The sequence below is a fragment of the Nerophis lumbriciformis genome, linkage group LG02 (genome assembly GCF_033978685.3).
Source record: "Nerophis lumbriciformis linkage group LG02, RoL_Nlum_v2.1, whole genome shotgun sequence".
Classification (NCBI taxonomy): domain Eukaryota; kingdom Metazoa; phylum Chordata; class Actinopteri; order Syngnathiformes; family Syngnathidae; genus Nerophis; species Nerophis lumbriciformis.
Window position 1 is genome coordinate 63,019,192 of NC_084549.2, and position 25,809 is coordinate 63,045,000.

The 25,809-nt window shown below is 37.6% G+C and overlaps 1 protein-coding gene across 6 annotated transcripts in view; it reads left to right on the plus strand.

The window, feature by feature from the left end:
* The window catches only part of ehbp1 (EH domain binding protein 1), a 451,976-nt gene that overhangs the window by 31,106 nt on the left and 395,061 nt on the right, over window positions 1–25,809 (plus strand). For all 6 annotated transcript variants that reach the window (XM_061966280.1, XM_061966296.1, XM_061966321.1 and 3 more), the window contains exons 3-5: window positions 14,946–15,003; window positions 15,675–15,770; window positions 18,542–18,595. In XM_061966280.1, the coding sequence (XP_061822264.1) occupies window positions 14,946–15,003; window positions 15,675–15,770; window positions 18,542–18,595 (208 nt within the window). The remainder of the gene's footprint in view (window positions 1–14,945; window positions 15,004–15,674; window positions 15,771–18,541; window positions 18,596–25,809) is intronic.

Here is a 25,809-nt window from a genome sequence, read left to right on the forward strand (position 1 = left end):
CAACTAGCCAGCTGAATTAGGGGAGTTTGAATAATACACAATGGTTGGTAACAAGAAACTGACCTGTTTATTCAAGGATAAACACAAAATAGACAAAATTATACATGACAAACAGAAATAGAATCATTGAACTAGGGCTGGGCGATATGGCCTTTTTTTAATATTGCGATATTTTAAGGCCATATTGCGATACACGATATATATCTCGATATTTTGCCTTAGCCTTGAATGAACACTTGATGCATATAATCACAGCAGTATGATGATTCTATGTGTTTTGATTGATTGATTGAGACTTTTATTAGTAGGTTGCACAGTGAAGTACATATTCCGTACAATTGACCACTAAATGGTAACACCCGAATAAGTTTTTCAACTTGTTTAAGTCGGGGTCCACTTAAATTGATTCATGATACAGATATATACTATCAGATATATACTATCATCATAATACAGTCATCACACAAGATAATCACATTGAATTATTTACATTATTTATAATCCAGGGTGTGGAGGGGGGCGCCGGATGTAAGTGTCAGAGTTTGATATGAGAATAAATCTAAAGTTAAAATATAGGGTAGAAATGCACCCATTTGCAGGAAATGTAGTCTTGATTTTCAAAATGTTCTTTCAATGCTTGCATGTCTACATTAAAACATTCTTCTTCATACTGCATTAATATATGCTACTTTTAAACTTTCATGCAGAGAAGGAAATCACAACTAAAAAAATCACTAATTTTTTCATACGGTGTTGATGTGGAAATTTTTGCCTCGGCATTTTGATGGTGTGGACGTGTTGCACCGAATGGAGATAAGCGTCTCGACAGACGTTATAATATTTGAACAATGATGACGAAAACTGTTTTCTCTGTCGTGTCCGTGTGTCGAAAATTGTTATGCGCTTATTTTTTTATTTGATTTTGTGCGTGGCATATAATTGCTATGCGCAGAGGACGCTTAAACAGTGCGCAATTGCACAGGCGAGCACCTTAGAGGGAGCGTTGCTCGCACGGCTGCGCTAGCATCACAGCTAACGTTAGCCATGCTGCTACCTCTCTGCTCGGGGAGGACGTATACGTATGTGACGTATGACGTGACAGTATGTGACGTATGACGTGACAGTATGTGACGTGTGTAAGAAGATGCACTTGCTTTCTGTGAGAGGGAGACACAGGAAAGAGTGAGAAGAGCCTGGCGTGTAATGCCAGCAGCTAAAAGCAACTGCATGAGAATTCACAGACCTGTGGATGTGTTGAAGGTGTGCTGGAAAATGTGGAACGGAAATTAGGGAGCAGCAGAAAAGTGGAATGTATTATTTAAATCGGTGCGTTGGAAAACACGGACCAGAGTTTTTTTTTAAACTGTATCTGGATCGGCATTTTATAAATGATAAATGCCGATACGCAATTTTTGGCAAATATCGGCATCCCAACTGTATATACTGTTGTACTATTTGATCTTGATACTGGTACTGTATTTGACTACTGTACTTCTACTTGTACTGATACCTCTACCATAACTACTGTGACTTATTGTGCAACTTATTGTCTTGTAATTAATGTACATCAGAGCTATTTTTATTTTTTATTTTTGGTATTTAATAGGGCTGAAACGACGCGTCGACGTAGTCGACGTCATCGGTTACGTAAATACGTCGAGGACGTTTTTGTTCGTCGACGCGTCGCATATTTACGTCACACTACCGTCATGGCGGAGCGCAAAGCAGACGATGCGAGCGGTGCGAGCAAGGGGGAAAAAAACACGCCAAAAGTCGTCAAAAGTGTGGGAGTATTTCAATAAACGGCCTAAGAAGAAACGCTACTTTTACTCCACTACTTTTATCTACATTCAGCTCGCTACTAATTTTTATCGATCTGTTAATGCACGCTTTGTTTGTTTTGGTCTGTCAGACAGACCTTCAAAGTGCCTGCCTTACTGGTGACGTTTCACTTCGTTCCACCAATCAGATGCAGTCACTGGTGACGTTGGACCAATCAAACAGAGCCAGGGGTCACATGACCTGACTTAAACAAGTTGAAACAAGTTATTCGGGTGTTACCATTTAGTGGTCAATTGTACGGAATATGCACTGTACTGTGCAATCTACTAATAAAAGTTCCAATCAATCAATCAATCAAAAGTGTGAAGGAAAAAAGACCGTATTTCAACCGTACACCCCGTCAAAAGCCTAAAGACTGACTGCACAGTTCCTGTCTTCACAATAAAAGTCCCGCTCCATCGCGCCTGCGCTTTCAAAAAAAGAGTCTCCGAAAGCCAGCGCAAACAAGCTAGCAATCTACGGAGTTTGCCGCCAATGTATTTCTTGTAAAGGGTATAAAAACGAATATGGAAGGTGGACAAATAAGATGCCAAAAAACAACCACTTTCATGTGGTATTAGACAGAAAGGAGGAACTTTTTTTCTCCTCCATTTGAAAACGTGGACGTTACCAGCACTACTGTCTGATTGCAATCAATGCAAGTCATCAGAATCAGGTTGTGACGTAACATAATCAGGTAATAAGAAGGGACCTTTATTTTGAAGGCGAGTTGCTCCCTCCTCTAGTTTCCGGTAGTGTCCGCACGACAGTCAGACGCCCACTCGTTTACACACAAGACAGGTGTACGTGTTTCAGCGCTCCAAGTTTGTTGTTTCTTCCCACAAAGTGCCTTGGAAACATTGTCTGTAAGTCCTGTGTCCGTTTTATTAGTGACATGAAGACGTTGTGTGTGCGCGTAAATGTAGAAATAGTACTGTGCAACGATAGCTTGTTCTACTGTTTAGCTTGTTGCTACTTAGCATGTAGCTTCTTTGCTCGCTAGCTCACTCCTCTAAGGGAGGGTGCAATGTTTGTAAATGTAAATCTTATTCATGTGTGGCTTTGAGTGTTACAGGGGCTATGTAGGCATATTTACATCACTTTATGAGCACTGTTTACATGCTATTGTATGGGCTGTGTGTGTATGTGTGAAAACATGTTATGCAGCAAACATTTATGGAAATTTAGTTATTTAGTAGTGTTTATTTGACATATAATTTGTGTCTCTTTATACAGTTTTACAACAAAAAAGAGAAGATAACAAAAGCAAAAATACATTCAAGGAAAAGAGAAAACAAAGAAAGAAATGACCAATTAGACAAGAAGAAAGGAAAAGTGCATTCTCTGTGAAAACCACTAAAGCTTCTTAAAGATAAAGGCCTGGACTCTTTCTTCTCTTTCCTTGGGATCTTCATGTTAGCTATCTGTCAGCTTGTTTACGTCACGGACACAGACACGTAGGACGGAATACAGGTAATACACCAACTTATATTCTTGTCTTCATGAAAGAAAGGAATCTATATGTTAAACATGCATGTATAATTATTAAAACACCTTTAACATGTAAACAAAAACGGCAAAATAAATAAATATAAATTATATACTGTATATATCAATGTATGTATATATATATATATATATATATATATATATGATATGTGTGTGTATGTTACTCAGTACTTGAGTAGTTTTTTCACAACATACTTTTTACTTTTACTCAAGTAAATATTTGGGTGACTACTCCTTACTTTTACTTGAGTAATAAATCTCTAAAGTAACAGTACTCTTACTTGAGTACAATTTCTGGCTACTCTACCCACCTCTGCTAATAATGTTGTTGTATGCACACTGTGTCGAGCGGAAATGGCCTATCATAGCAGCACAACGGCAGTGTTCTTGCCATCACCATCAACTAGTCAATCGTCCGCGTGAGTATACGTTGTCATCATTACACAAAAACATGAATGTGTCATTTGTATCTGCGTTGTAAATTCATAAACTAAAGCACCGTTTCGCTCTGAGAGGAGAGTTTGGCGTGCCTGTTCAGTGTTTACAAAGACGCGCTCCTCTTTAACGCTAACGTTAATTAGTTGTGCAAATACCTTTTACAACATTAACAGTTACGTATACTATGTACAAACGAACAATTAACTTTCACTTTAATCATACTATCATTGTTGTGTTATTAAGCAAAATAAGCAAAAGTTTTACTTTTGTTGAAATGTTTACACTGTTGTTACAGAATATTTAGTTTTGCACTTTTTTGTATTGGATGTTTATCTTTATTTTTGCACATTTTAGCAAATAAGCAATACTTTTACTTTTGTTGAAATGTTTACACTGTTGTTACAGAATATTTCCGTTTTGCACTTTTTTGAATTGGATGTTTATCTTTATTTTTGCACATTTTAAAGCAAAATAAGCAATACTTTTACTTTAGAAATGCTTATACTATTGCAGAATATTAAGATTTGCACTGGATGTTTACTTTTATATTTGCACATTAAAAAGCAAATAAGCTACTTTTAATTTTGTTAAATGTTAAAGTTTTAAATGTTTACATTGTTACAGAATATTTTGTCATGTTGTTGTCAATGTTGACTGAGTGGCCATACTTTTTTTTTTGTAAATAAAAGCCATGCCTTTTGAAAAAACTGGCCTACATTTATTTTTTCATCTTCATTTTAAATAAAAAAATAATCGGTAAAAGGAAAAATAATCTATAGATTAATCGAAAAATAATCTATAGATTAACCGATTAATCGAAAAAAATAATCTATAGATTAATCGATAGAAAAATAATCGTTAGCTGCAGCCTTAGTATTTAATGTATTAGATTCTGCAACTAGTGTTTGGATCCCACTGTACGCAATATCTGAAGAGCATGGAAAAAAACATTTCACTGTGGTGTACACTGCATGTGACGAATGAAACTTGAAACTTCAATGTTGGTCATTATGGTAGTACTTGGAGAGCCAAGTGTTTTCTGCTGTGGTAATTGTCTCATTGTTTTGTTTTTTGTATTAAAACCCTCTCAATAGCTAATCAGCCTGATAAAAGGTAGTGGCAAAGGGGACTCAGAGATAATCCGAACATAAATAAAAAGAATAAAGTCAAATCAAGTCCCACTCTGAACATACAAGTTGCTTTGATGCAGACTTTGAGGCTCTACTTTGAACACTTTGAAGAAAATCTAATGCCATTCACGCTCGTTTATGCTGGGCTTTTTATTTTGAAGGCTGACTTGTGCGGCGAGCCCTGCACCTCTTTGTCTAATTGCTTGCAGTATATAATGGAATTTCATTCTTGTCTTTACCCTAACCTCGGAGGACGCTCGGGATACAAGAGTACTTTGATCACGGCGATGCTTGCAAAGACATTTCAGTCTCTCCTCTTAGCCATCAGTCACCGCACTCACGTCTCTCTTCCTCCCTGCTGGCCTTCCTCCCCCCAGGCGGGCGGAGTCATACCTGCACCCTAATGTCCCTCACATAGACGCGCAGCCCTTGTCTCCAAAAACGGAAAAAACATCAATGTTAATTGCCAGGACGCAGATGTAACCGCTTGTGCCAAAATGTGTCGCTATGTGGGCTATAAAAAGGCTATTGTAAATATGAATTCAAGTTTGTTATGGTGACCCGATGACTTGCACGCTGGCTAATGTCAATGGGGAAAAAAATAATAGCTTTTTTTTCTACATCAGGCCACTTCAACTGGGGGCCTGTGGGCCACATCCGGCTTGCCAAAGCTTTTCATTTCACCCAAATAAGCATGATTGGTTAGGTTGCTCAAGTACACAGTTCATCAAAGTGCAGTTATCAATCACGGTTTTCCATAATTTTAATTTAAAACGGTAAAATTTGCGAGTTTTACCTCGGTTATCATTATTACGGTTTATCGTTATGTCCCTCGTACCCATCACTATTACTCTTTTGGGAAAGAGTGCTGCCAGTTACCCAGCATGCTTTGCTGGGTGCAGACAGGCTTGATTTTGCGTGTTCGTCCATGCGTAGCCATTTATTTTGACATCTGTATGGTGCAGTAGATAAGTTTGTGTCGGATGTTCTCGGGCTGGACGATTATGGCAAAAATAATAATCACGATTATTTTGAATGATATTGTAATCACAATTAATAGCAGGATTATTAATTAATTGGAAAACAGGAGTATTTATTTTACCACCAAAACTCCACTTTAAATATCGTTTTAAAAAAACACGGATATAAATTGGTAAAAATTATAGTACATGTTGATTAAATAATAATAGCAATAACAATACATTTGAATAACAATAGCAATATAAAAACAATAAATATACGTTTTTACGTCTAAATTTTTTTTTTAATTCTATTTTTTTTTTTTTTTTACCTTTTACACATTTTGTGCTTTTTGTGTCAAATAAAATTGAGAAAAAAATAGTTTAATTAAATGCAAAAATCCTCATTTTATTGGTGCAATACATCTTTGGACAATTTTGACCCGTATTTTAGGTCAACGCATAATAATTGTTTAAATGTATCAATTAGTGCTTTAACCACATTATGCTTGTGAAAGGTACTTTTTGGAAACCTTTATTTTGTTAGCCCAGTCAGACCGAGTGGTTAGAGTGTCCGCCCTGAGATCAGTAGGTTGTGAGTTCAAACCCCGGCCGAGTCACACCAAAGACTATAAAAATGGGACCCATTACCTCCCTGCTTGGCACTCAGCATCAAGGGTTGGAATTGGGGGTTGAATCACCAAAAATGATTCCCGGGCGCGGCCACCGCTGCTGCTCACTGCTCCCCTCACCTCCCAGGGGGTGATCAAGGGTGATGGGTCAAATGCAGAGGACACATTTCACCACACCTCGTGTGTGTGTGACAATCATTGGTACTTTAACTTTAACTTTTAAAGAAGCGACTCACTTGCTCAAGTTGCGACCACTGTTTGTACGCTGATGTTACATCGATGATGTCGTTCACAACAACACAAGCAGATGAGTGTGTTCTGTACGTGATAACTTTTGTCATGTTTGTTCACAGCTTGAATGAGGCAAGGTGTTTTACTTAGTGACCTCCTGTTCCTGTCTGCCGAGTAGGCTGTCAGTAAAGAGCACTTCCTTAAGCAGATCAAAGTTTGCCTTTGACCACTTCCTGTGTGACTTAAGTTTGTCACAATAGCTTCTTTACTGCTTTGCCGTTTCGTTTCTCTTGCAGACCAGGGGCCTCATGTATAAAGATCGCGTATGCACAAAATCCTGGTATATATCCTCTACAATTGTTCTTTGAGTGCAATAAGAAAACATGTGTTTCATGTATCGTAATAATGACATTTGTTTGTGGTCCCTTTTATTTTGAAAAGTATCAAAGTATTGAAATATATTTTGGTATCGGGACAACCCTCGCATGGACACAAATTCACAATTTTTTTCGCCAATGCAATTATTGCTTCATATTCAAATTTGTGAGGACGTCTATTATTTTGATCTAAGCCAAAGGTGTCAAACTCAAGGCCCGGGGGCCAGATGTGGCCCGCCACTTCATTTTATTTGGCCCTCGAAAGCCTAGAAATAATATGTATCAATAAAGTACTGTAACTTTTCTTACTAAATGTATTTTTCTTTCTGTTTTGGGAGAAAAACAATATACGTACTCCATGTAATCGCAAATTATGTTAACTTAAATTCTTGTCTAATTATGCAAAAATATACATTCAAACCATTCTTTAATTAGAAATACATACTAATAATAATGATTTCAAAGCAAGTTATCCATCAAATTGTGCAATGTAATAGTAGCAATAGATTTCATGGTAAAATTGTGACATTTACTGTGGTTTTTACAGCATTTTTCTCTAAATGAAAAAAAAAACGGTACTTTTTTACCGTAATAAACTGTGGTGCCGTTTTGGCATTTACAGTAATACACCAAAAAATCTACAGTTAATAAATAAACTGGCAGCTCAGGTGTCAAAATATTACTGTAAAATTGCAGTTTTTTTCTATTAACAGTAAAAAAAGAAATGGAAATTTTACAGTAAAATTCTGGCAACTGAGCTGCCTTTTTTTTTTTTTTTTTCCCCCCCCCAAAAAAACAGTAGTACTGTTTTTCCCTTTACTGTAAAATACACTACATTTTGAGGTGAAATTATTGCAACTTACCATATATATTTTTTTTAAATTTAAAATTTTTAAATCTACTAATAAAATGCATTAAAAAATGGTGTAAAAATAGTATTCGCTGTTCAAAGTGGCCCTCTGGGGCCAAACATACTGTAACTGTGATGTGGCCCTCAGTGAAAACGACTTTGACACCTCTGATCTAGGCCATCATGTTGCCACCTGTTGCTAATTAGAAATAAATACTAATAATAAGGATTTCAAAGCAAGTTATCCATCAAATTGTGCAATGTAATAGTAGCAATAGATTTCATGGTAAAATTGTGACATTTACTGTGGTTTTTACAGCATTTTTCTCTAAATGAAAAACAAAACGGTACTTTTTTACCGTAATAAACTGTGGTGCCGTTCTGGCATTTACAGTAATACACCAAAAAATCTACAGTTAATAAATAAACTGGCAGTTCAGGTGCCAAAATATTACAGTAAAATTGCAGTTTTTTTCTATTAACAGTAAAAAAAAAAACAAATGTAAATTTTACAGTAAAATTCTGGCAACTGAGCTGCCTTTTTTTTAACTATAAAAACAGCAGTACTGTTTTTCCATTTACTGTAAAATACACTACATTTTGAGGTGAAATTATTGCAACTTACCATATTTTTTTATTTTTATTTTTATTTTTTTAAATCTACTAATAAAATGCATTAAAAATGGTGTAAAAATAGTATTCGCTGTTCGAAGTGGCCCTCTGGGGCCGAACATAACTGCGATGTGGCCCTCAGTGAAAACGACTTTGACACCTCTGATCTAGGCCATCATTTTGCCACATGTTGCTGTCACAATGTGTTCCTGTGACAGCAGCACAGCTTGGCCAGTCGGGCGGACAGTTGCAGCCGCCGGGTGGTGCGGCACATTAATGGCACCGGAGACGGTGGGGTATTGGCCCAACTTGACTTGTGTCACGTGGCTGCTACCGCAAGAAGCTCTCCTGTGTTTTAATAATAAATTGACAAATCAAACAAGAGTCAAAGTCTTTCGTACACTTTTTGGTATGCTGTCATGTTTAAATTTAAAAGATTGCAAACCAAATATTACATACTTTTCACATTAAACTCTTAATCTGGCTGTGAGCAGGCCACTGTATGAACACATTTTGTTGTAATTTACACAAATTATATTTATATTAGGGGTAATCGGAGTAATCCACCTCTTTTAAAGTTTTAGTATCATTGCAGCAACTATATTTTCAAACGGGATGCAGTTAGGGCTGGGCGATATATCGAGTTTTGGGTTTGTCTCTGTGTTATATGGAAAATGACCATATCGTGATATTCGAGTATACGTTCTCACGCAGTTGCTTTTAGCTGCGGGCATTACACTACATGCGTTTCTCACTCGTTCTTGTCTCTCCTCACAGAGAGATAAAACAAGCGCACCTTCTTACATAGGTCATACGCCCACGCGGAGCAGAGAGGTAGCGGCATGGGTAACGTTAGCTGTGGTGCGAGTGGTAATATGAGAGAAAGAAGGTGTGAATCTGGTAACAATTGAAGGAATAATTAATTCCCAAGAAAAACAGCACGGGGTCCATCATCTGGGGGTGGTTTGGCTTCAAGCGGGAATATGTCGAACAGACAACCGTAATTTGTCAAGTGTGGGGCAAAAGCGTTGCTACAAAAAGTAGCATTGCTGCTAATTTGTAGCATCATTTGAAAAGTCACCCGCTAGAGTGACTTGAAACACTGCATGTCAACATCTCCGTTCGGTGCCACACCCACAAAATGCCGAAGTAACCATTTCCACATCAACACCGTATGAAAAAAATAGTCAACAACAGAAGGAGATAACGTCCGCAGGAACCTACCACAGAGCGAAGGACATACACTATTTGATTTCCTATTATGCAGCTCATTTTTATTTGACACTTATTGAAATAACTTGTGTGACATCATGCACAAAAGTGCACTTTATTTGTTTTAAACTATTGTAGTGGCGTTCTGTACAAAAAGTGCACTTTAATTTAGTGTTGTTTTGATATGTCATCTTAGTGACATCATGCACAAAAGTGCACTAATAGCTTGTTTTAAAATGTCTCTGACAATCTTGCACTTTGTTTTGAAATGACATGAATGTTTGTGCCACTGCTTAATAACTGTTTAATAAGCACAGTTTTGGTCAATTGACTTAGTTGTGATTTCCCTCTCTGCATGAAAGTTTAAAATGAGCATATATTAATGCAGTATGAAGAAGAATGTTTTAATGTAGACACATAGAATCATCATACTGCTGTGATTATATGCATCAAGTGTTCATTCAAGGCTAAAGCAAAATATCGAGATATATATCGTATATCGTGACATGGCCTAAAAATATCGAGATATTAATAAAAGGCCATATCGCCCAGCCCTAGATGCAGTACTACTTTATCTCTCGTCCCCTCGCCTGTTTTGGCCATGCACATATCTTCTTTTTCACTTTCTTTCTTATGTGTTCCTTTGTGCAATTCTCTAACTCCACACCATTGACAGGCTCAAGGTCTCCCGATTTGAACGTACACCAATTCTTAATACATGAGGCCCAAGATGTATGAGAAGCGTTAAAGGGGAACATTATCACAATTTTAGAAGGGTTAAAACCATTAAAAATCAGTTCCCAGTGGCTTATTTTATTTTTCGAAGTTGTTTTCAAAATTTTACCCATCACGCAATATCCCTAAAAAAAGCTTCAAAGTGCCTGATTTTAACCATCGTTATATACACCCGTCCATTTTCCTGTGACGTCACATAGTGATGCCAACACAAACAAACATGGCGCATAGAACAGCAAGCTATAGCGACATTAGCTCGGATTCAGACTCGGATTTCAGCGGTTTAAGCGATTCAACAGATTACGCATGTATTGAAACGGATGGTTGTAGTGTGGAGGCAGGTAGCGAAAACGAAATTGAAGAAGAAACTGAAGCTATTGAGCCATATCGGTTTGAACCGTATGCAAGCGAAACCGACGAAAACGACACGACAGCCAGCGACACGGGAGAAAGCGAGGACGAATTCGGCGATCGCCTTCTAACCAACGATTGGTATGTGTTTGTTTGGCATTAAAGGAAACTAACAACTATGAACTAGGTTTACAGCATATGAAATACATTTGTCAACAACATGCACTTTGAGAGTGCAGACAGCCCAATTTTCATCAATTAATATATTCTGTAGACATACCCTCATCCGCTCTCTTTTCCTGAAAGCTGATCTGTCCAGTCCAGTTGGAAATGCATCTGCTTTGAGTGTCGCAGGATATCCACACATTCTTGCCATCTCTGTCGTAGCATAGCTTTCGTCGGTAAAGTGTGCGGAACAAACGTCCAATTTCTTGCCACTTTCGCATCTTTGGGCCACTGGTGCAACTTGAATCCGTCCCTGTTCGTGTTGTTACACCCTCCGACAACACACCGACGAGGCATGATGTCTCCAAGGTACGGAAAACAGTCGAAAAAACGGAAAATAACAGAGCTGATTTGACTCGGTGTTTGAGAAAATGGTGGATTGCTTCCCGATGTGACGTCACAACGAGCGAATAATAGAAAGGCATTTAATTCGTCAAAATTCACCCATTTAGAGTTCGGAAATCGGTTAAAAAAAAAAAAAGGTCTTATTTCTGCAACATCAAAGTATATATTGACGCTTACATAGGTCTGGTGATAATGTTCCCCTTTAAGTAAGTAGTGTAAATATGAACCATGCTGTTTACATATGGAGTTGTAAAGGCAAGCTACATTTAGTCCCTTTAAAGCGGTAGACAATGGATGGATGGAGTATGCGTTTATGAGGGAAGGCGAACGATGAACGTACTGCAAACAACGATAAACGTTATACATTTGTTAGTTTGAGGTGACATTATCAGCAAACTTGTGTCTCGCCGTTGTTTTGTTGCCCTGCCAGCGACCTCAAATGACCCCGACGCTGCTGTTTGTGTTTATACTCACAATCGCCGTCTGGCCGCTCGTATTGGATGTGAAGTGCTTCCTTCCTGCCGCCTCACAGGAAGCTTGGGGCAGCCACAACATCCACACACACACACACACACACACACACACACACACACACACACACACACACACACACACACACACACACACACACACACACACACACACACACACACACACACACACACACACAGACGAGTTGAGATACGGACAGACAGATATATTTTTCTTTACATATCAGAATCAGAAGTACTTTATTAATCCCAGAGGGGAAATTACAATGTTCATATATAAATATGCACAAATTGAAATACGGACTATAACATTAAAACACGCACACATGAATCTGAACACACACACAGACAGATTAAGATAAGGACAGACAGATATATGATTCTTTACATACACACAAATCGAAATAAGGACACACAAATGATACAAAAGGAATACCCAAATATTATTAAACACACACACAACGATAGACATACATTTTTTTTTTTTTACACGCACAAATTGAAATACAGACACACAAATTCAAACACATACACTAGGATCTGATTACACACACACACCGAGTGAGATACGAACAGACAGATTTTTTTACATACACACAAATCGAAATACGGACACACAAATTAAAACACGCATACACGAATATGATTAAACACACACACACACACACACACAAAAATGTACGTCTATCGGTGTATATCGATAGACATACATTTTTTTTTACACCCACAAATTGAAATACAGACACACAATTCAAACACATACACTAGGATCTGATTACACACACACACCGAGTGAGATACGAACAGACATATTTTTTTACATACACACATCGAAATACGGACACACAAATTAAAACACGCATACACGAATATGATTAAACACACACACACAAAAAATGTACGTCTATCGGTGTATATCGATAGACATACATTTTTTTTTACACCCACAAATTGAAATACAGACACACAATTCAAACACATACACTAGGATCTGATTACACACACACACAGAGTGAGATACGAACAGACAGATTTTTTTACATACACACAAATCGAAATACGGACACACAAATTAAAACACGCATACACGAATATGATTAAACACACACACACACAAAAAATGTACGTCTATCGGTGTATACCGATAGACATACATTTTTTTTTACACCCACAAATTGAAATACAGACACACAAATTCAAACACATACACTAGGATCTGATTACACACACATCGAGTGAGATACGAACAGACATATTTTTTTACATACACACAAATCGAAATACGGACACACAAATTAAAACACGCATACACGAATATGATTAAACACACACACACAAAATGTACGTCTATCGGTGTGGACCGATAGACATACTTTTTTTTTTACACGCACAAATTGAAATACAGACACACAAATTCAAACACATACACTAGGATCTGATTACATACACACACCGAGTGAGATACGAACAGACAGATTTTTTTTACATACACACAAATCGAAATACGGACACACAAATTAAAACATGCACACATGGATCTGATTACACACACACACACGGATTGAGATACGGACAGACCTTTTTTTTTCATGCATACATCGAAATACGGACACATGTTAAAACACACACACACACACGGATCTGATTTACACATGCACCGATTGATACGGACACACACATTTAAAAAAACTTTTTTTTTTACACACACAACAATATACAAACACACAAGTTAAAACACGCACAAATAACCTGATTACACACACACACACTGATAGCGATACGGCCAGACAGATTTTTTTATATATTTATTTTACACATGAACAATTCGAAATACGGACACACAAATTAAAACATGCACATGGATCTGATTACACACATACACACACACGGATTGAGATACGGACAGACCTTTTTTTTTCATGCACAAATCGAAATACGGGCAAAAGTTAAAACACACACACACGGATCCGATTGATACGGACAGACACATTTTAAAAAAACATTTTTTTTACACACACACACACACACACACACACACACACACACACACACACACACACACACACACACACACACAACAAAATACAGGCACACAAGTTAAAACACGCACACAACCTGATTACACACACACACACACACACATTGATTGAGATACAGACAGACAGATTTTAATTTTTTTATTTTTACACATGAACAAATCGAAATACGGACACACAAATTAAAACATGCACACATGGATCTGATTATACACATACACACACACGGATTGAGATACGGACAGACCATTTATTTTTTTTCATGCACAAATCGAAATACGGACAAGTTAAAACACGCGCACACGGATCTGATTACACACACACACACACACACACACACACACACACACACACACACGGATTGAGATACGGACAGACAATTTTTATGAATTTTTTTACCCACGCACAAATCGAAACATGGACACACGAATCTGAATACACACATACACACACACACACCCCGTTCGGGATGCAGACAGACAGATTTTATAAAACAATTTTTATACACGCACAAATCGAAATACGGACACAAGTTAAAACACACACACACGGATCTGATTACACATACAGACACACACCGTTTGAGATACGGACAGACAGATTTTTAAACATTTTTTAATTTCACACACACACACACACACACACACACACACACACACACACACACACACACACACACACACACACACACACACACACACTCTTCTTCCCTCGCGTCAATAATAATAATACAATATTTTGGCGGTAATTGTTCTTTTTATTTCACATTGTCGCCCCTTGCTAGTTTATCCTTTTGTGTATCCTTTCATGTTTTTTTCTATCAAGAACATTTTATGTATTAGACTAAGGGCCTCTATTGACCTTTACTTTATCTACAAAAAATACATAATTATTTGTAAACCATTTAAAAATATATATATATATATTTTGATGGCTATATATATGCATATCATGGTGTTGTTTTTACTCAAGTCTCGATTTTCTCTTTCAGGCAACCAGACAAACTGGTGGTGGTTTGGACGCGTAGGAGTCGACGGAAATCCTCCAAGGTTTGTATTTCACTGTCATTTGAATAATCCATCCATCCATTTTCTACCGCTTATTCCCTTTGGGGTCGCGGGGGGCGCTGGAGCCTGTCTCAGCTACAATCGGGCGGAAGGCGGGGTACACCCTGGACAAGTCGCCACCTCATCGCAGGGCCAACACAGATAGACAGACAACATTCACACTCACATCCACACACTAGGGCCAATTTAGTGTTGCCAATCAACTTATCCCCAGGTGCATGTCTTTGGAAGTGGGAGGAAGCCGGAGTACCCGGAGGGAACCCACGCAGTCACGGGGAGGACATGCAAACTCCACACAGAAAGATCCCGAGCCCGGGATTGAACCCAAGACTACTCAGGACCTTCGTATTGTGAGGCAGATGCACTAACCCCTCTGCCACCGTGAAGCCCCATTTGAATAATTTGATTGTAAAATCACGTTCAGAATAAGTCATCCTGCCCTCAAGTGTTTACCATGGCTCCACGGTTTATCATTTTGTCCACAAGGGGGTTTCCAACATCGCTAATAGACGTTTAGAATTGCTTCAAGGATGCCAGTAATTGCCTCACTTGACTTTCTGTTCATGTCACAATATTGCTGTTATGACTGTAACTGCAATGACATTTTTACCACACGCTTGTATTCTGCTGACAGTGTTTGTTCTGTCCTGCAGGCCCACAGCTGGCAGCCTGGCATCAAAAACCCCTACAGAGGTGTGGTGGTGTGGCCCGTACCAGAGAACATTGAAATCACTGTCACTCTCTTTAAGGTACTTGTGTGTTTAAATATATATATATATATATATATATATATATATATATAATATATATATATATATATAAAATATATTTTTTATATTTATATTTTGTACCATGTGTAGTACTTCTCCTCCTTTGCTGCTGTAATGCAAACAAGGTTCCACCACAAAGGATAAGCATGAAAACTAAGAGTATCATAATTGGAAAATACAGGTGGGCAATTTCTAAAAGGATTTTAGGGTTAGTATCAATACCATTATTGATAGTTTTTAATTGGATATTTTTCAAGATCACTCAATGATTTTGAGATTTTTGCCTGTTTTTTTTTTTTATTATGACAGTACTCAGAATAAAACACAGGACAAATATTTTTGCAAACAAAAAAACATTTGTGTCAACACACTCAATCCTTGCAATATAAGACAAAGTGAGAATATCAACAAAATATTACTTTGATTCCCTTTTTATTACATACAATTGTTATTAAAAAAATACTAGCGTTGTAAGGAATACAACTTATCTCTTCCGATACGAGCTTTGAGTGTTGATCTGATGTGATATCAGCACCAATCATACATACTTGTATTATTTTGTGGTGTGAAATGGGTCAAACAGAGAACAATGGTAGGTATGAAGCAATTTACCCCATTTCCTTGTTCTCTGTTTGTAACAGAACAGTGAACAAATAATTAATAAATAAATAATATACCATAGTAAGTGAACAAATATTAAAGACATAAAATAATCAAAAGGTGTGATACACTTCCACACCACGTGTGGCAGTAATGACAATGTCAAACAAACGGAAGAAGTCTGGAGCTAAAGGCATAGAGACATTTCTTAAGCGCAAAAAATATGACTACGGTAGTGAAACTGTATTTTAATTTGCACTTTAATTGAATTGAATTCATTTAAGAACCACTTGTGGCAGTAATGACAATATCAAACAGAAGAAGTTTTGAGCTAAAGTCATAGAGAAGTTTCTTAAGCGCAAACAATATGACTTATGTAGTAAAGCTGTATTTTTATTTAGACTTGAATTGAATTGAATTCATTTAAGAAATGTATATATTTACTATACATCTAGTTGCAATGTATTCAATTTATCATTGTGTAATAATATGTTCTTTTATTTTTCATCTGTCTTTGACTCCCTTCTTTTGCAGTGTGTTTGATTCAAATAGTATTTAGTATTTTACTGCAAAAACTGAAATCTAAGTAATATTAAATATCTCAAATAAGGGTGATATTTGCTTATTTTCTGTCTGATAAGATAATTCTTCTCACTAAGCAGATTTTATGTTAGTGTTTAACTTGTTTTAAGGGTTTTGGTCCTAAATGATCTCAGTAAGATATTACAGCTTGTTGCTGAGATTTTATGACCTATATTGAGTAAAATATGCTTGAAACTAGACTATTAACTGTTGCAAAGCTGTGTCATCAACACTCACAATTATAAAACTACTTTTTTAAAGTAATAATTTCTTACTTCAAGCATGAAAAAAAAAATCATGATGCCGAGCGCATATCATTATGTCAAGATAATGGCATTAGCATTTACTTCATTTAGGAATATTTTTCAACATATTGAGCAAAAAGGTCTCTTTTTTTTTCTACCAAGAAAAGTGCACTTGTTATTAGTGAGAATATACTTATTTTAAGGTATTTTTGGGTTCATTGAGGTTAGCTAATTTTACTTGTTTTGGAAAGTCTTCTTGTTCTATTGGCAGATAATTTTGCTTAGTTCAAATAAAATACCCCTCATTTTTGTATATTTTTTTCTTGTTTTTGAACACTGACTTTTTGCAGTGTTCTTTTTGTAATCAGCAGGAGCTAAACCTTGATGATAATCTTTGTGATTAACACTTGGTTCCATATCATTTGTCAAGGTGTATCCTGTTAAACTGTGTGTAGGGTAGATATAATTATTACATGTGATTCAAATCAAGAGTAAGATGACTAATTCAGCGTTAAGTGGGACCCGGGCCCCGAGGTCGAAAAGGTTAAGACTGTATCTTTATCCATGTGTCACTAGGAACACTAGTTTACATGACATATTGAGGACTCCTCAACGATGGATGCTTTTGTCCTTCCTTTTTTTCAATAACACCTGGTGTCAAACTTTGAGATCGGCCCCAGTCCACAAAAACATTTCAACATCTCACCCAAGTTAATTGGGCATACATGCACGCACCCGCCCCTGCCCCAATCAACGCCTTCACCACTGCTTAATTCCTCTTCGGGGTTGTGGACGGCTGAGTAGCGCTTTATAGCGGCAGCCGGCCTCCACGGCCCCAAATCCCCCCCTCCATGTATCATGTTTATGTGTGCTATCCTATGTGAGGTTTTTTCCTTGGACTCAGTCTGGACCCCTCCCGAGGGTCCAGCCTTAGACTGATACTTTTTTTACTCTTCCCCCTTTCCCAATGTCACCTTTTTCCCACCTTTTTTAAGGAGCGCTGTAAGTGGCTGATCCGTTGGCGGTCCCGTCTTGTCCCCCTTGTAACGTATGTCTGCTCTTAGTGGGACTGTGCCGAAAATGAAATTTCAGTTCTTATGTGTCTTGTACATGTTAAAGAATGGACAATAATAAAGCATCTTGAATCTTCTTGAATCTTGATATTATGTAGGCAAGATTTAAACAAATCAAGTAATAACAATTACATTAATTCAGTCATTTATTTGAGGGATATTGTGACAACACAAAAAGGTGGACTTTAACACAAAGGCTGTTAATGTTTGTAATAATAGTGTAACTGGTGTGCTTTCTGTATTTCTCCAGGACCCTCATGCAGAGGAGTTTGAAGACAAAGAATGGACGTTTGTCATTGAAAATGTGAGTAGTCTTAGCACAGCGTTAGCCACATATTGTGGTGTGTTTTTATTTAAACTAAGGCGTCTGCTCTCCATTGTATGTGCAGGCTCTGCCACCAAGTGGTCAGAGATTGCTACTGCATGACCTTATTGGCGCTGTACTGCATACACAAAATCAGAATGAGCAAGTATTATATGCTTAGATACAAACGTTACAAATAGAAACATTGTTTGACAGGAAGCCCTATCTATTTTTTTTTTTAAGTCACTCAGGCAAATCATATTGTTAATGTAGATGCCCAGATTTACTTTAGAAAAGACAAGTGTACTTCTATACCTCTCTTGTTGCCTTATTTATATTTGACTTGATTAAATGCATTTATTTAATGTTTGGCGCATCCGCACCGGAGCAGGAGGGGATAGAAAGAAGAAAAAAAGGAAGACAGAGGAGGAGATTGCGGGGAGAAAAGGGGGGTAAGACAGAGAGACAAAAAACAACAACAGCAGAACAACATCAGCAAATTCCATATGTACAAATATGATGCGAAAAATTATAGCAAAGAAGCAGTTAGTGAAGTATATAGTAATAACACAGAGATGGATAGGTTGATTGGCAACACTAAAATGGTCCCTTGTGTGTGAATGTGAGTGTGAATGTTGTCTGTCTATCTGTGTTGGCCCTGTGATGAGGTGGCGACTTGTCCAGGGTGTACCCCGCCTTCCGCCCAATTGCAGCTGAGATAGGCTCCAGCACCCCCCGCGACCCCAAAAGGGACAAGCAGTAGAAAATGGATGAATGGATGACAATGAACATTATTGCACTACAAATCGAGCAATACAAATACCAAAAGTAATAGCTCAATTATGAATGAATAGTAACAATAATTGCCTCTATTCATACTTGCCAACCTTGAGACCTCCGATTTCAGGAGGTGGGGGGGGGCGTGGTTAAGAGGGGAGGAGTATATTTACAGCCATAATTCACCAAGTCAAGTATTTCATATATATATATATAAGAAATACTAAGTCAAGTATTTCATATATATATATATATATATATATATATATATATATATATATATATACACATATATATATATATATATATATATATATATATATATATATATATATATATATATATATATATATATATATACACATATATATATATATATATATATATATGTATATATATATACATATATACATATATATATATATATATATATATATATATATATATATATATATATATATATATATATATATATATATATATATATATATATATATATATATATATATATATATATATATGTATGTATGTATGTGTATATATATATACACGGGAGGTTTTCGGGAGAGGCGCTGAATTTCGGGAGTCTCCCGGAAAATTTGGGAGGGTTGGCAAGTATGCCTCTATTATCAACAAAAAGATTTTTTAAATGCAACAATACATATTTGTAATGAAAACTTGAATTACAAAAAGAAGCAGAGGGGAAGAAAGGAGAAGCGAACTATATTAACCTTGTAGATTGTTATAGTAAAACTAGATTACGCTTCATCAGTAGAGGTGGGAATCTTTGGCCCCCTCACAATTCGATAACGATTCAGGAGCTACGATTCGATTAAAAATCTATTATTGATCCATCCATCCATCCATTTTCTACCGCTTATTCCCTTTGGGGTCGCGGGGGGCGCTGGAGCCTATCTCAGCTACAATCGGGTGGAAGGCGGGGTACACCCTGGACAAGTCGCCATCTCATCGCAGGGCTCTATTATTGATGAATCTTTAATTTATGTATATTGATGCAGTTTTACATTTCTTTTCATTTCACTAAAAAAGCGTTTATCACGTGCAACTTTCAACAACAGTGCATTTGTAATAAGAATTTCCCATCACATTAATGGAAATGTCTGCAAAACTGCAACATAATAAAGGAGCTGGAGGTGAGGTGGCTCGCTGCAGTCATCCAAATTTTAGAACGGTCTCCATCACTTTATTTACAATAAATAAACCGATTAGTGATTATTGACATTTATTAATCGATTTTATAATTGTCCCTGTCCGAATTGCGATGTATCTATTATTTCCCCCACTTCCAGTTACCAGTGTGTCGTGTTTTAACCAGTGTCACCTAGGGGAACAAGGTTAATATATGTTTGATGAAACCTGATTATACGCATGAGTGTATATATATATGTACTTGTGTATATATGTATGTTTGTACAGTGAATGTGTGTGTGTGGCTGTATGTGCCCTGTGTATATGGACTGCATATGTGTGCGCGTATGTATGAGTGTATGTATGTATGTATGTATTATCTAGTAATGGAACAACCACAAAAAATATGTCTTCACAGCGTCAAGATGTGTCTCTTACTGGGTTTGCATCAAAAATGTAGAGCTCACGAACGAAGTCTCAACTATTTACTTCCGCATTCTTTGACAACCCTCAGCCACCTTTCCAAGAATGTGTACTACTCGACCCTCACTTTTTCTTTTTGTGCGCACATCAAACGGACCACGTAAGAAAGTGCTGCAGGGTTGGGGCGGGGGGGGGCGTTCTGCGTTTGATAGAACGCTGAGGTGACAAGCAGGTCAGCCGCTGTTCTCTGGTCAGAGCGTGGGAGAGACATCAAGGCAGCGTGAGCTTTGTGGGTTTGTCTCTGCATACCCGACTAATGACTGCTGCTTCACCAGCACCACCTCTTGACAGCAGGAATGGACGTGAAGAATGCAGTCGTGACAAACCTTCTGGACGCTCAGTCCTCCGTTGTGATTAAAAGCTGCAAATGTGAACTGGCCTGGTTGTTTTGTTGCACAACGTCAATGGTGTGCATCTGGAACTGTATAAGGCAGGGATGCCCAAAGTGTGGGCCAGGGGGCCCGCCGTGTCATTTCATTTGGCTTGCCAAAGGGTGGCTACTAGAAATGTCCGATAATGGCTTTTTTGCCGAAATTCCGATATTGTCCAACTCTTAATTACCGATTCCGATATCAACCGATACCGATATATACTGTACAGTCGTTGAATTAACACATTATTATGCCTAATTTTGTTGTGATGCCCCGCTGGATGCATTAAACAATGTAACAAGGTTTTCCAAAATAAAACAACTCAAGTTATGGAAAAAAATGCCAACATGGCACTGCCATATTTATTATTGAAGTCACAAAGTGCATTTTTTTTTTTTTAACATGCCTCAAAACAGCAGCTTGGAATTTGGGACATGCTCTCTCTGAGAGAGCATGAGGAGGTTGGGTTGGGGGGTTGAGGGGTAGGGGGTACCGGGGGTTGTATATTGTAGCGTCCCGGAAGAGTTAGTGCTGTAAGGGGTTCTGGGTATTTGTTCTGTTGTGTTTATGTTGTGTTATGGTGTGGCTGTTCTCCCGAAATGTGTTTTTCAATCTTGTTTGGTGTGGGTTCACAGTGTGGCGCATATTTGTAACAGTGTTAAAGTTGTTTATACGGCCACCCTCAGTGTGACCTGTATGGCTGTAGACCAAGTATGGGTTGCATTCACTTGTGTGTATAAAAAGCCGTAGGTTTTATGTGACTGGGCCGGCACGCAAAGGCAGTGCCTTTAAGGTTTATTGGTGCTCTGTACTTCTCCCTACGTCCGTGTACACAGCAGCGTTTTAAAAAGTCATACATTTTACTTTTTGAAACCGATACCGATAATTTCCGATATTACATTTTAAAGCATTTATCGGACTGCCGATATTATTGGACATCTCTAGTGGCTACCAATTAAAACTGACCTCTTTCAAGCTGTACAGTCATTGATGGCATGCCCACAAGGCTGCACTGTAAAGAAGTTATTAGATTTTACTGTAAAAACCTGGCAGCTGAGTCACCGGGAATTTACCATAAAATCCTCAAAGGCACCATTTCCACATTTACATAATGCACTGTAAAAACAGGGAATGTAGATTTAAAAAAGTAGCAGCTTATTAGCCAGAATTTTGCGGTCAAAATAACAATGATACTGTTTTTTCATTGTATAGTAATGCACTGTAAAAGAAAATGACTGTAAATTTTTTCCGCAAAAAAAACCCCCAGCTCAGTCGCTGAAATTTTACCGTAAAAATAACAGTGGTACTGTTTCTAAATTTACAGTGATGTACTGCGAATAAATGGCCATAGATTTTAAGGTAACAAACTGGCAGCTCAGCCACCAGAATTTTAATGTAAAAACAATGGCACAGTTTTCAAATTTACAGTCATTTGCGTCTAAACCCACCATCAATTTTACAGTGAAATTTTGCGACTGAGCTGCCAGTTTTTCTTACCGTAAAATTAATAGATTTTCTTTTTACAGGCTGACTTTGTTGGGTTCAAAATTGACCAACTATGGTAAAGTTGGAACTTTTTGTCGCTGTATGGAGAAGGATAATCTTGGTCGCCACGCTCTGCCCGCGTCCTATGATGAGAATTAGCATCCTTTATATGTCTAATCTGTCTGGCTAAAGTTTGACAGTGATCGGATGAAACATTGAGGACGAACTGGGGATAGAACAACTGGAAATGGCGAAAATCTGCAGAAAATTAGCTTTTTGCATGTTTTGAGGTCAAAGATGCAGAGTTGCATGCTAAGTGAATTAGGCTCATGGCTGTTTGACAATCTCTACCACCTTGTTTTTATATATGGCCTATGAGGCTAAATTCCTCACTCGTGGTGTTGTTGTATGGTAAAAATCGCTTTTTGGCCCGCGGACCATTGGCACATTTTCACGTTTTCCCTTAGGCGGCAAAACAGTTGAGCACCCCTGGCCTAAGGTAGTGCTGGTACCTTCGATCTTTTGGAAAACTGCAGACTGCACCTCGTATTTGTCACCAATCTATTGCAGGGTAATTGGGAATGACTAATAGTCAGTCAGAGCTAATGGAACCACTTCCACTCAGTGTGTGGTCTTTATGGTGAGCGGTTATTTGTTTAACCACCAGGGTGCAGTCTACACCTTCATAATGTGTCAGATGTTCAGTCCCTCAAACAGTCAACATGTCACTAATGATGTATTTGAGTCCAATACTTCAGTAAGTACACGCAATATTTGCCCATTTTGTCTTATCTCTTTTTTTAATTGATTGCAACCACTCAGGGGAGCATTATTCAATCCAATGAAATATCTGCCAGCTTTTCCCACCCACTTCTCTATTGTACAGTAATAAGTGAGAATGAATGAAACACTTTTGCACTATTTGCATTGTTCAGAACGGGAACACTTACTTTGTTCACTACTTTCCATCGCTACATTTATTTCACAGGGTTATTAATTAAATGTAATTAAATGTCTTTGTGAAACATATGGCATTAAATACTGTGTCTAGAGCAGTGGTTCTTAACCTTGTTGGAGGTACCGAACCCCACCAGTTTCATATGCGCATTCACCGAACCCTTCTTTAGTGACATTTTTTTTTTTTTTTCAAATTCAAGACAAAGTTATATGTTTTTGGTAACACTTTAGTATGGGGAACATATTCTAAGTAACAAAGACTTAATTTAGAGTTATTTGGACTCTAGGGGAACATATTCTAAGTAATAAAGACTTAATTTAGAGTTATTTGGTTAGGGTTAGGGTCAGGGTTAGAGGGTTAGGGTTATAATAAGGCCATGCCGAATAAGGCATTAATAAGTACTTAATAATGACTAGTTAAGAGCCAATATGTTACTAATTTGCATGTTAATAAGCAACTAATTAATGGTGAATATGCTCCCCATACTAAAGTTAAAGTTGAAGTACCAATGATTGTCACACACACACTAGGTGTGGCGAAATTATTCTCTGCATTTGACCCATCACCCTTGATCACCCCCTGGGAGGTGAGGGGAGCAGTGGGCAGCAGCAGTGGCCGCGCCCGGGAATCATTTTGGTGATTTAACCCCCAATTCCAACCCTTGATACTGAGTGCCAAGCAGGGAGGCAATGGGTCCCATTTTTATAGTCTTTGGTATGACTCGGCCGGGGTTTGAACTCACAACCTACCGATCTCAGGGCGGACACTCTAACCACTAGGCCACTGAGTAGGTAGTGTTACCATGTTTTTTTTACTGGTGCATTAAATGAACCGTGCATGAACATCACCTTGTTCAAAGAACAAAACCAACACAGGGCATAAACTCACAACAAATTACACACCTGCAAATCAGTCAGCTGTTGCCGTATCCGTAATACGCCGATAGGGAGAAGTTTGTATTTACAGGATGAGTCGGGTGTGTTTTGAGCTCCGCCGAACCTCTGAGGCCGACTCACCGAACCCCTAGGGTTCGATCGAACCCAGGTTAAGAACCACTGGTCTAGAGGCGTTTAAAAATTTCATACAATTGCAAGTAGCAACAAAAAGACAACAAAACAAACCATCTGATCCAGTTCTTCCAGTTGGGGGACAAAACTACACTTGTTCAGATGTTCAATATTTATTGAAGTGCTAACTGAGATTAAGAGTTTGTTTTATTTTTATGTTTGTTTACCTTTTTAGCATAATTAATGGGGCTATATGCAACATTTACCCAGATGCCTTTAGAGCGCTAACTTTCCAATGTATTTTACACAGTATATCCCGCCCTCTTACGGCTTCTCGTACATAATGACGAAATCACGTACGTACGTAACACATGCACGTGCATTAACTTAAGGTGGTGTTAGCTAATACCGTATTTTTCGGAGTATAAGTCGCTCCGCAGTATAAGTCGCACCGGCCGAAAATGCATAATAAAGAAGGAAAAAAACATATATAAGTCGCACTGGAGTATAAGTCGCATTTTTTGGGGAAATGTATTTGATAAAACCCAACACCAAGAATAGACATTTGAAAGGCAATTTAAAATACATAAAGAATAGTGAACAACAGGCTGAATAAGTGTACGTTATATGACGCATAAATAACCAACTGAGAACGTGCCTGGTATGTTAACGTAACATATTATGGTAAGAGTCATTCAAATAACTATAACATATAGAACATGCTATACGTTTACCAAACAATCTGTCACTCCTAATCGCTAAATCCCATGAAATCTTAAACGTCTAGTTTCTTACGTGAATGAGCTAAATATTATTATTTGATATTTTACGGTAATGTTTTAATAATTTCACACATAAGTCGCTCCTGAGTATAATTCGCACCCCCGGCCAAACTATGAAAAAAACTGCGACTTATAGTCCGAAAAATACGGTATATATATATATATATATATATATATATATATATATATATATATATATATA